At 36.9% G+C, this 12,503-nt stretch overlaps 1 protein-coding gene across 2 annotated transcripts in view; it reads left to right on the forward strand.

Moving 5' to 3' along the window:
* Positions 1–12,503, forward strand: part of onecut1 (one cut homeobox 1) — a 35,212-nt gene that overhangs the window by 16,510 nt on the left and 6,199 nt on the right. Inside the window, 1 exon segment of one of the 2 annotated variants that reach the window (NM_001100260.1) lies at positions 4,734–4,838. The exons of the other annotated variant lie outside the window; for it this stretch is intronic. Within the exon segment in view, the coding sequence (NP_001093730.1) occupies positions 4,734–4,838 (105 nt within the window). 2 annotated transcript variants of the gene reach the window in all.

The following is a 12,503-nucleotide window of genomic DNA, read 5'->3' on the forward strand; positions in this document are numbered from 1 at the left end:
CTAATCGAATTAGCCTGATATTGCCCACCTATGGCTCATTTATATCCACAAGTGCAGTTGGTTTTCCCCACTAGTGAGTTGCGTGTAAAACCACTTCCATGATAGGTACCTGTGTTAAAATGCACTCTTTTCACTTCCGTATAGTTGCACTCAGTGCCAGTCAGTCCTTCCTGCCTTCCGTTCCAAATCAGGAGCTGCTGAACCTATTGATGCAGGGTGACCCTGGAGCTACTGGCACTTTCTGACCAGTCGTAGCCCCAGAGTTCCCCTAGCACCCTGCATCAGTAGGCACAGAACTCTTGCGCTGAAAAAATAGGTTGCACACATCACTCACATGCCAAACACCAGAAGTGATGCCAGAGAGACTTTTTCTTTTGGCACAACTGCTTTGTGACAAAGTGCACGTGGAGTGGTGCATTTTGTTGAATCAGCTGCATCTCTGGCAGGCACAACACAGTTGCAATTAAAGAATCACATGTTTGCATCTGTAATGATGCAGGAACTGTGGCAAAAAATATGGTGATTGTGCTTGAAATTGCACTTTGTGTCTAGGTAAGCGAATGCACCTTACATGTAACCAGATAAGAGTGGCTTCCAAAGATGCTGGCAGTTGCCATTGTCAGGGATTATCTAGACAATGTTGCTCTTTGATATGTTCATGCCCTGGACCCTTCATTCTATACTCTGGTTTAGATCAGATCACTTCAAATAAGAGACTTGTGTAATGGCATGACAGTAGGTGATCCATCAGAGCTTATAGTGGAAAAGAAAGAATCATTTTTAGAAAGTTCAGTTTTGCAGAATAACAAACGTACCTTGTGACCACCCAGGGTAAATAAACGTAATTCAGTATTATAGCACATTTCCCATTAATTTAACACTGCAAACTGATTAATGTCTCTGGAAAAATGCACCATTATTTATTTAAAAGTATATTTATCCAAAAGTACATACACCACTTCATGAATGTGGTAATGTCATAATATGCGTTATTTTGCCCCTTTATGTCAGTCATAGCCTTGTATTAGGTACAGTATGTTGCCACTGCAGAGGTAGACACCCCAGAACTAGGGCGGCAAAAATTTAGGGGCGGCATGCCGCCCTGCCACAACAAAATTTAGAAATTTAGCTAAAATACGGAGCAATGGGGACTTCTCCCCACTGCTCCGTATGGAAGTTTAAATGCCCACATGTGCACTCGCGGCAGCGCGGGTTGGGGGGGTTGATTGTTGCTTGCGGGGGGGAAGGCGACGACTTGGAGAGGCCTAGGGGCGCCCGGATATGAAATCCGGCACTGTTTGGGCCTCTGTGTACTTGAAATGCCAGGGCCTAATTTGAATTCCAGTCAGGGCCTATATTGGTAGCCCCTATGTGTACCGGCAGTCTACAGGCTCTGTTTGGTATTACTTGTTTTATATGCAACTAAAACTCAGGAGCTCAAAAAAAAGTACCTGCTTTGAGGCCACTGGGAGCAACATCCAAGGGGTCGGTAAGCAACATGTTGCTCCTGAGCCACTGGTTGGGGATCACTGCCTTAAGGTGGCCATACTCACTACAATTACAATCTTTCCCATGACCACTGGTTGTAGGAAAGATCGTTCGTCCACTCTACTAATGTTAAGAGCTGAATTGTCAGCTATGCAGGTAAAAACAAAGGAATTCTTTATCCCTATCTGACGATTCAGCATTAATGTTATGATGTTATGATGTTCAGTCCTGCCAGATTGACAAGACCACCAATATTCAAGGCTTTTGCCGATATCGGTAGCCTCATCTCCCACCATGCACACACACTAATTATTGTATGGCCACCTTTAGGAGTTACACATAATATAAATTTGTTAATCTGTAAAATCTAATCTGTTCCTAAAGAGTGTCCATAAAACTATGGAGGTGAGCCTAGAGATCAGTGGGCCTATGTTGCAGGGCACACAGAGCTAAGTGTATTCATCTCCTTCGTTTACTGAAGAGCAGCCTCAGCAATATTATGCCAGTGATAAGGAAACAGATAGAAAAGCCATTGCTGAGAAACTCCTCCACCTGTGAAATGGCCTGTTGTCAGTGTCCTTGTAGACGGATTGATTTATAGCCAACTAACGCATTGCCACATTTGCTTTGGGTTAATGTTTATCTATGCCCAGATACTGCAGTGTGAGATATTTTTAAACAACATTTCTTAATAAACCACATTCCTCTGCAGCAGCATAGTCCAATTTTAGCTTTCTGGATGCAGTTAAGCTACAGTTCCCATCACCCCCAGCCAACCACTGGCGAAGCATGTTGATATTTGTAGTTCTGCAGAGGAAATATGAAACAAAGAATCCTTTGCCAGCCTACAAAAATGGACTGTTTTTTCAGCTAGTTACCATCAATGGCTAGCAAGCTGACATTTTCATTGTATGATTCTAAATATTATCTAGCACCATACATAGGATTTTCTTTTTAAAATGACGTGAACATATTTTCATTGCATGTTCTATATGTAGTGTTGAGTCGTTCTGCAAGTTTATATATTTCAAGCCATATTTAGAGATGAGGGGCCCTCTTTTTAAAATAAAAATGGGTGCAAATCAGGGATTTCCAATCTCTGACCCTCCTTTCATGGTTAAACTATAACTCTACATTGGCTGCTGCTGGGCTATATATATATATATATATATTAGAATCCTAATACAATACAATCCATGTCTATGCTTTTACCAGTGATATTTTCTTGCCACAGGGGGCCTTAGGAGGCAGGGCCACAAGGCAAATATCCATCTACCATGTCCCTGTCCAGTGGCAAGACTGGGGTGATAGAGGCTACTGTAGCCAAGTGTCTTTATTAAGTACTGCTTAGCACTGAGGGACTACTAAAAGCCAATGAGAAACTCTGTTACATTGGCATACATAAGTATGGATCTGAATGGGCTCTTGCTAGAGTTGGTGTACAGTTTGCAATGTTTCTGTCATTTGGCTGAATTCCGTAATATGCCTGTAACTCTTCTATGTTGCACTCAACCCATCTTTGCCCTTACATAAGATTCTGCATGACAGATTTCTTTTCTCTTCTACTAAAATTGCACAGATTTTTGGCTCTTGTAGTTGCCATGAACTGCTGTATTCACAAATTTTTACTAATATTTATAGCACATTTCTGTACGTACATGTGAACTGTTCTTCTTAAATACATATTTAAAGGACATGTAAACCCCACACACAAAAATGTAATCAGTGAACAGCCTCTTTGAAATCTTTCAATACCTTCCACTCTGGTTGTCCAGAGGTTAATAGTAAGGCTGCAGCATCCCCTTAATCACTTAGATTTCCTTCTCCTCCTGTAACCCACTCGCCCCCCCTCCCTCGGGAATTTGCTTTAACTTCTGGCTTGTGGGCATGCTCAGTTGTTCTAAGATCAGATTACTATACACGCCCCCCGTCTAGCAGCCAGTGAAGAGATAGCATTGCTGGTTCCCATAGAAACTCAGGTCTAGCTGTCTGCTTCAATTCTTTTCTCCTAACCGCCTCTCCTGAGCTCAGCTCAAACAAAGTAGAACTTTTATCAGAGACAGTTCTGCCTGTGTGAGCCTGTATTCTTGATGAAATGTATGCTGAATAAGGGTCTGTGTGTGTATGCTGTTTGCAGATTTAAATGTATCTGATTATGTATCAGAGGAAAAATGGCCACCGGGTGAAAGCTGCTATTTGCTTTAGGAAAATGTGATGGTGCTGGCAAACAGAGGGGATATATGCCGTACAAATGATGCCATTTAGGTGGGGGAGACATGCCCAACTGATATACATTGTAGGCAAATGTAGGCTTTACATGTCCTTTAACACATAGCAAACCAAATGAACTCTATGTATGACTGTAACATCTTAATCTTCTTAATCTACCCCAGGCATGCACAATCTCTGCTTCTGTCACTCTTTTTAAATTTCCTGCATCACGGGGTGTTGAGAGTGCAGTCTAAGAAGGGCTGGAGGGCTAAAGATTGGACACTGCCCATAGGCCCCTTGCTGGCTTGATAATATTATACATGTTGATAAACACACAAATGAGATATTGTATTTGCTAGATATTTTGAATCTACATTATGGAGAGCTTTCCAGCTATTTCTGAACTACAGCTCTCTGCAGCATCATTACTATAGCCAAAGAATTTATAGTTGGAGATAAACAATAGCTGCAGATTGTCAGGTTTAATATTTTTACATATATTTTTCCCTCAGATTGAGGCCCCAACCTTCCTTCATTGTAGGGGTCTCTAATCTCAAATTCCAGCCCTCTAATCTTTTTTAACATGCATTATAGATCAATATTTTACTGCACAATGTTCCAGATTAATGGGTAAAGCTGCTGTATTTGATTTACTTTATACTCAGCACATTTTATACTACAGCAAAGCCAACCCCAACCCCCGTACAATTCTGCAAAGTCACCTGCAGCACATTGCTAGTCCTCTCTTTCATTTGCATCTATACAGGGTTATAGTATAGCAATGTGCTGATTTAGCTCTATAAGACCAATGCTATGTAAAGTACCATATCTTATTTCTAATCTTTATTTTTGTGTATTTCAGGAATTTAGTGCAAAAAAAATGCCCAAATTTGTATTCTTGTTTTTTTTTTAATTGAATGTGTACAGCCTGTGCCGTTAATTGTAATAAGTATCTGGAAAATGCATTAACTGACTTGCTTATCTGAGGTGGAAATTACTATTATTTAAATTATTTAATGTCTTTGCTGAACTAGCTTTGGTACCAGCCGATCCGGTATTTCAGCACTCTGGACAGTTGCCTGCAGACTCCCTGGTTAAAATCGGCTATCCATCACAAAGCACCCAGTCTAATCACATGTGTGAGTATATATACATACTACATTTCTTGAGGCAATATTCCAGAGACATTGTTTTAATCATACAGAAGTAAAGTGTCCCTGTAATAAATGGTATGATAACTAAAGGAAAACCATGCCACTTCTTTTGGGTGGCTTAAACCAAAAATGTATAAATCAACAGTCATCTCAAACCCACTCAGTATCAGCTGTAACAAACACTCTATGTGCTGCCTACAGCCATGGTGTTATGCCATGTTCATGAGTAATGTGGTGTTTTGATTATATCTGTCTCAGAACAAATTGCTCAGAGTTGAAACACATTAAAATATACATAAATATATTGCATATAGAGATGATGATGATAGATAGATAGATAGACAGACAGACAGACAGACAGACAGACAGACAGACAGACAGACAGACAGACAGACAGATAGATAGATAGATAGATAGATAGATAGATAGATAGATAAAAGAAAGAAAGATAAATAGTTATATATATAAATAAATATGCTAGATATATTACATGGATAAAAAAGAATTACATGGATAAATAGCTATTTATATAGAGATAGAAAAATTGGTAGTAAATAGAAAAAGAAAGAAAGAAAAATATTTCTTGACATATTTTGTTGACATTTTGACTATGAGTTTAAATATTCTTATGCAAAAAAATAATTGTTTCTAACAATCATAATTTGTCAGCATTTCTTGCAGGTCATCATCAGTCAGAAAATTGCACAGTTGTAATGTGTTATTTCATTGCAGGACACTCTTTCAGATTCAGCCTGTGTTTGGAAATACTGCCTTTAACTAACCTCCTCCTTGTCAGTCTGTTACTAATTAATAGTATGGGCTATTCCCTTCAGATGTATATAATTAGTTTCTATTAGAATTCAAGCAAATTAATATGAATTATGACCACAATTAATACAATTATCGGCACATTTTACCATCTTATCTATTCTGTTTTAAATGTCTGTCCCAAAATTATTTTTTTCTATGCATAATGAAAGAAAATGTGATTCCAAGCCACTTTCAAATATACAATCATTAAACATATGTATGGATTTAAAAGTTATCTGTAAATTGCAGTTAAAAGCAGCTTCTTTCTGTTCTTTGCTATTGCCTTCCCAATTTGCCAGAGTGCCAGAAACTACGTATCCAAAATCCTCTTTCCTCCAGCCAAAACTTCCAATTCCCACAATGCCTCTCACACTTCTGTTATCAAAATTGTCTTTGCAATGTTTGAACTATTCCGCTTAATGTTGAAATCACAGTCAGAAGATAAACATTCTAAAATGGTAAAAAAAGAGAAAACGGGATGATAAAAGGCTGGAGGGAAGAGCAGAAATTCCAAGAAATAAACGATCAAGATATTTTTTTTAGCTTGTTTTCTATTTATTAAATGGTCCTATCGGCTCCTTTTTTTTTTTTAAATACCTTTTTTTTAAATACCTGCATGGGGTCAGAACCAGTAGAGCTTATACAAAGTATATGAACTCATATAATATAACATGGTGCCACACTGTAATTTTGATCTATACATATCTATCTAATATACTTCACAAACACAGACAACCCAAGCTCCAGCTGGCTAAACAGATCCCACATACTGCCAGTACAAATGTCCTATTCAAACTATTATATTTATAGTGTAGTATATTTATTTAATATCTCTATAGGATAGTATATTTTTACTATAAGAGTGATTACTATACTGTAATTCCACAGCATAACTTGCCTATTATGTATGTGTTTAAAATTTGAGCTTTCAACCAGCAGATAGTAATTACGGCTGAATAAAAAATACTGCACAACTCATATATTCTACAAAACAATGCACCTCCTTCAGTAAATACAAGGATATGATATGGCACCTTAGATTTCTTTGGTATGAATATAAGAATGACAGAAGTCTTGCATATTTATAAAATAATAGGACACCAAGGGGAACATATATTTTTTTACTGCATTCTATTTTACTGTAGGTACATCATGACTTTTATAAAGAAAGCTCGGTAATCAAAGGACCCTGAGCTGAAAAGCAGTGCAATAGCACGACCTATTGGTTCACTGGCAAACTCTACTGAAATAAAGCACTGAGAACACCTAACATAATGAAACTATTGACAAAGTGAAAAAATCGTTCAGCTAGAGAACCTAATTGTTGCAATTAGTGGTTCTCTTAATGCACACAGGCAAATTAAGATTCAGTTGCAGTAATTACACACTAATTACTCATGCCACATTCACAGGGCAAACCTGCACACCCATAGCCAGGATGATGCTAACTAGTACTTCAGATAATGCAAACTACATTTTTTTATTTTACTCAGTTTGCAAATGGAGGAATATTTTTGTTAATATACACAAAATGACAAATCATATATTGGCTAAACTGTAATACATTTATGTAGTTAATATTAAAAGTAGTGTATTTTTAATATATTTTGTGACGTTTAAAACCACAACACATCCTGAAAAGCTTTTACCAGAACATTGTCCATGTTTACTTCATACCCACAAAGAGCAATGAGCAATCCTAAAAAAAAAACTTTCTGAAATCCAAAAAACACACTTCTTGGCATCACTAGCACTAGCAGTGGGCAAATTTGCACTTGGGTAGTGCAAACCGATGTCAACCAAGTGGTGATTAGATTTTTGTTTATCTAGCTGCAAGTGAAAGAATAAAAAGAAAAAATTGATTGGTTGCCATGGGTTACTGGCCTAGTGCAAATGAGCCCCACTGTGTTGCTGAGTTCCAGAGCTTAAAAACAGGACTCTGATGATAGTGTTCTGATTAACTCACATTTCTGCTTGGATCAGCATTCTAAAGGTAGAATGGTAACCCTTATGATTCCAGAGTAGTCCACTCCAGTGAGGATCAAGTTGCTGCTATTAATGTGGTGGCTATGGCTATGAACCAAAGAGGACCTAATTAATAAGCATTTCTAATATATATTGGTAGAACAGGTCAGCCTCTGGACATTTTAGGAGCCCTTAAATGAATTTGCTGTGGGGCCCAGTAACATCTAGTTAAGTCACTATAACACAATCCCGGCTGCACTTGCAAGACACTAGGGTTAACTGTTTTAGACTTAATTCTTCTAGATACTGTATATCATGACCTGGATGAATGAGAATCTTATAGACTAGGGTTAACTGATACACTAGTGTGAACCCTGGAACCACAATGTGTTGAATTATTTTGGCCACATACAACATTATGCACTTTATCCCCATGCTTTTTCTGCTTGAACTGTTTTAAGATGTATAATGTTTTAGTCTGCTGTCTTCATCATTCTCTCTCTTTCTTTCTTTCTTTCTCTCTCTCTCCAGCTCTCTCATCTCTCATCTCTTTACATCATCCCTCCCTCTGTCTATCAGTGCTCTGTTCATCATTGTCATAACTATAGCTTCATCTTCTGTACATGTAGATTATAGGCTCATAATTGGTAAGAATATATGAGGACATTTAAAAAGGTTCTGTTCTACTACCCATCATTATGGTTTTAGGTGAGCAAGTTGGTTGAAAGTTGTGTAATGCGAAAGTTGGAGGAAAAATCAATAGGAAAGTAAGCAGACGGCGCCATATATACATAGCCAGCTGCTAGCCAAGCAGAGAAGGAAGCAATCAGACGCATTCAGAACTTGGCACATCAACATGTCTATAGAACAACAGGGTAGTTCTATTATCAGCCCGACAATGTAGATTGAAGAGATTTCTAACAATCATTAGCCTTCTCCTGATAATGTCAGGATGGTTTATGTGCACAGCCAACAGGGCTAAACAGATGTACCTGAACTTATGTGCAATAATCAATATATTTATAGAGAGGGAAGTAAGGAAATTGTCAATTCAACAAACTGCTTTGGATCAATTCCTAATAATTGTCTCTATCAATACAGTTTGATATAATTGATATTTATAGGTTTTATGGGCTAATTCACACTGACAGTCAGGAGTGTAACAGTATATGCAGAATGTGATATAACGCATATATGAGCTCTAGAGTGCTGCCTACTGTGGGGCCCAGTAACCTGTAGTATGACAAAGCGGTCAATCTTTCTGTAGTTCGGAGGCTCCTATAAAAGTTGGAAGTAGCTCATTTTCAATATTCTTTCTTGGGAAATTTAGCACCCATTGTTACGTGACGTAGTAGTATACCTTCCTAGTATGTTATTAGAACTAGAGTTCCACCCAAATACAAGTTTATATAATAGGAGTTAAGCTTGTTACACTTGGGCCACTTTGTGGACAGAATATTGAAAAAGACCATATAGATCAATGCAAGTGCCCCCCCTAAAAACACATGCACTCATGCAGCTCTATCAGTTCAGCCTCCCTGGGCAAAATAATATTTTCCTGACCCCAATTAACAATTATATTAATTAAATAACCTGACTGCCTTTATGCCCTTATGTTTATGGTGAAATATTCTTTCCACCAGTCTCAGTTCATGATTTCTTGTCACCAGCCTGTCCCATTGAAGAACAGTCTGTTAGACACATTTACATACTGATGTGGAGTTAACAGCTTATTTTAATTAACCACTTAACAAATGGTAGGGTAAGATGGCTGCTTCTGTTCAGTAGCCACAAACACATGGGGTAAATTGGCAATTACCAGCCATACCATATGTGTTTGTTTGAGGTCAGTTATAGCTGGAACTTGCAGTGACATTTATTTAACTCAGTTATTGATATGGAGAAGCCACTGTAAGCAAACGTTTATAAATATCTGAACTTTGGGCTTGTAAGATAAACACATTACTTTTTCTTCAAGTAAGCTTCCTATCACTTTAAGAGTGCAGATAACGTCAGTAATTGTAGAAACAAGCCTAAAATAAAACCAGTGGTATGGCTATTATTACATAGGTATTATTGCTGTCAAATATTGATTTTTTTCTAAATTATTTTTCTCAAAGATAAGTTTGCAGACACACAGTCTTCCTGAACCATTGCATATTGTACATAGCCTTTGTGTTAATGTTATAGAGCAATAGCATCAGACAAAACTCTGATAATAGATAGGTGTTGTTCCCAAGTGCTACTAGCAATACAATATGTGAGGCGCCTCCTTATCACAGAAGAGATAGGTCACCGTGTGCTCATTAACTTAGTAACATTTACAAGAATTTTACCTAACAGATAAAAGTAGAATAGGGCATTATTTGAACCTGTGGAAGTTGACTTTGCTCCATGTTTAGTACTCTATAGGCTATAATCCTAGTCATTTTCCCGCGCTGACTGTGGAATTTGAAAGCCAGACATACCAATATTATTATTATATACACTATTAGGTTATTTGCTTGGTCTCAACAAATTTATTTTTGTTCAGTAATAATTTCCACAATAAAAGGCAGGCAATGTTTTATCTGTGAATACTGCACAATAACTGCATCCTGTACACTGCTGGGTGTTTTAAAAGGGATCCCATAGTATAGTGTGGGTGTGCCGAGTAAATGGAAAAGGTCAATTTACCTTAATTTTGAAATAAAGTGTAAGGGATAGCTTTATTAAATACCGAACCAGGGAAGCCAGAGGGATTCATTTCCTTATAGGAAAGTATTAAGTGAAAGGACCCACTTATCAAAGCATGTTGTGTGTTGATTAATGTTCAAAGCAGATACACCCCAGTCTGTGCTATGGGCCTCTCTAACACCCATCTGAATCACCAAGCCCCAGAAAAAGAATGAGTATTGTGTGGAGGCTTAATGATTCAATAAAAATAATTTTGTTATTATCAGTTAATAAATAATGATGCTATTAACATAGAATTTAAAAACTGAAGTAGCCTTGATCATTTTTTTTTTTTAAATCATATTATATTATGATTTTGATTTTAGTAGTATATTTATCACTAGTCATAATAGCATATCAGCTTGCATCTATTAAAAAACAAAAACCTATTTAGATTAATGGGCAAAATTTTATCCACCTTTATAACCATATACTGTAGCCTATGATTAAGGGTTCTTCCCAAAACACGTCAGGCTGTTTGCATCACAGTAGCCACACATGCTTTTATTTCTAATGGAATATAGGGGTGCGGCTTTTTCTCTTTTTTATGACTTTTTTAACAAGTCAAATACAAAATAGCCATGCATGTTATATCTAATACACACAGTGAGAAATGATCAAAACTGATTTTAAGGCAGTTTAGTGATGTATAAAAACCAGACCTTGCTTTAGCATATCCAAACTAAGGGGCTGATTTACTAACCCACGAATCCGACCCGAATTGGAAAAGTTCCGACTTGAAAACGAACATTTTGCGACTTTTTCGTATGTTTTGCGATTTTTTTCGGATTCTGTACGAATTTTTCGTTACCAATACGATTTTTGCGTAAAAACGCGAGTTTTTCGTATCCATTACGAAAGTTGCGTAAAAAGTTGCGCATTTTGCGTAGCGTTAAAACTTACACGAAAAGTTGCGCATTTTTCGCGTAAGTTTTAACGCTACGCAAAATGCGCAACTTTTTACGCAACTTTCGTAAAGGATAGGAAAACTCGCGTTTTTACGCAAAAATCGTATTGGATCCGAAAAATTCGTAAAGAATCCGAAAAAATCGCAAAACATACGAAAAAATCGCAAAGTACCGATCATTACGAAAAAAACGCAATCGGACTCCATTCGACCCGTTCGTGGGTAAGTAAATCAGCCCCTAAATGTTGCCTCCTTTTCTGAAATAAAATACCAGCCTTCCAATATATTTTATCTGATGTCCATATTAATAGCAACAAAAATCAGCCACCCTAGCCTAGGCTAGACTAAACAGTGAAAGTTATTGATCCATCGCTTTTGGTTACTGCATCCACTTCCTGAATTTTTCCTTGCAAGGCTATTTTTTTATACAAAAGCAGAATGGAGAAACCTTTATAGAATTAAGTGACATTATAGTAGGAACAAGAAAGATAATCACAGACAGCACCTAATTTGATCTAAAACAGCAAATAGCTGTAATCTTATGAGATAACATACCCCCAGGATCAGAATTAGCAAATCATTTTTGATGCTGTCATCTTTTATTATACACACAAGAGGTATGGGATCCGGAAACCTGTTATCCAGAAACCTCAGACTTACGGGAAGGCCATCTCCCATAGACTCCATTTAAATCAAATAATTTAGATTAATAATGTTTTCCTTTTTCTCTGTAATATTAAAAAAGTACCTTGATATAGGTTTTTTTTTAGCAGGCTTAAGGTATATGACAAAATGCAGGAATTACAAACTAATATATTACACAACATAATTTTAGCTATTTTTAAGGTACTTTATTATGTACATTTAAACATTGTCTTTAAAATTTAAACTTAGCAGTGACATATACAGCATAGTATATATATATATATATATATATATATATATATACATTTTTATTACAAAATACCTATTTCAGGCAGCATTTTTAACCAACAGAACTTCATTATTTCTAATTGTTCCAGATTAGTTATATCCAAGTGATATAACAAACAGTCATTGTTAATTAAAGAAGCACCAACATATTCTTCTTCACATATTAAAAATGCCTAACCTTGTTACCTCCACATTTAGCTGACATAAAAGTTTTAGTGGAGGTGATGCTCATGTTAAGTGGGAATGCAAAATAGGGTGGCTACATTCGAAGGCAGACACTCTTATATTTTTCTAGCTATAAAACATGAAAGAGTGTGAAA

Source organism: Xenopus tropicalis, chromosome 3 (assembly GCF_000004195.4).
Source record: "Xenopus tropicalis strain Nigerian chromosome 3, UCB_Xtro_10.0, whole genome shotgun sequence".
Classification (NCBI taxonomy): domain Eukaryota; kingdom Metazoa; phylum Chordata; class Amphibia; order Anura; family Pipidae; genus Xenopus; species Xenopus tropicalis.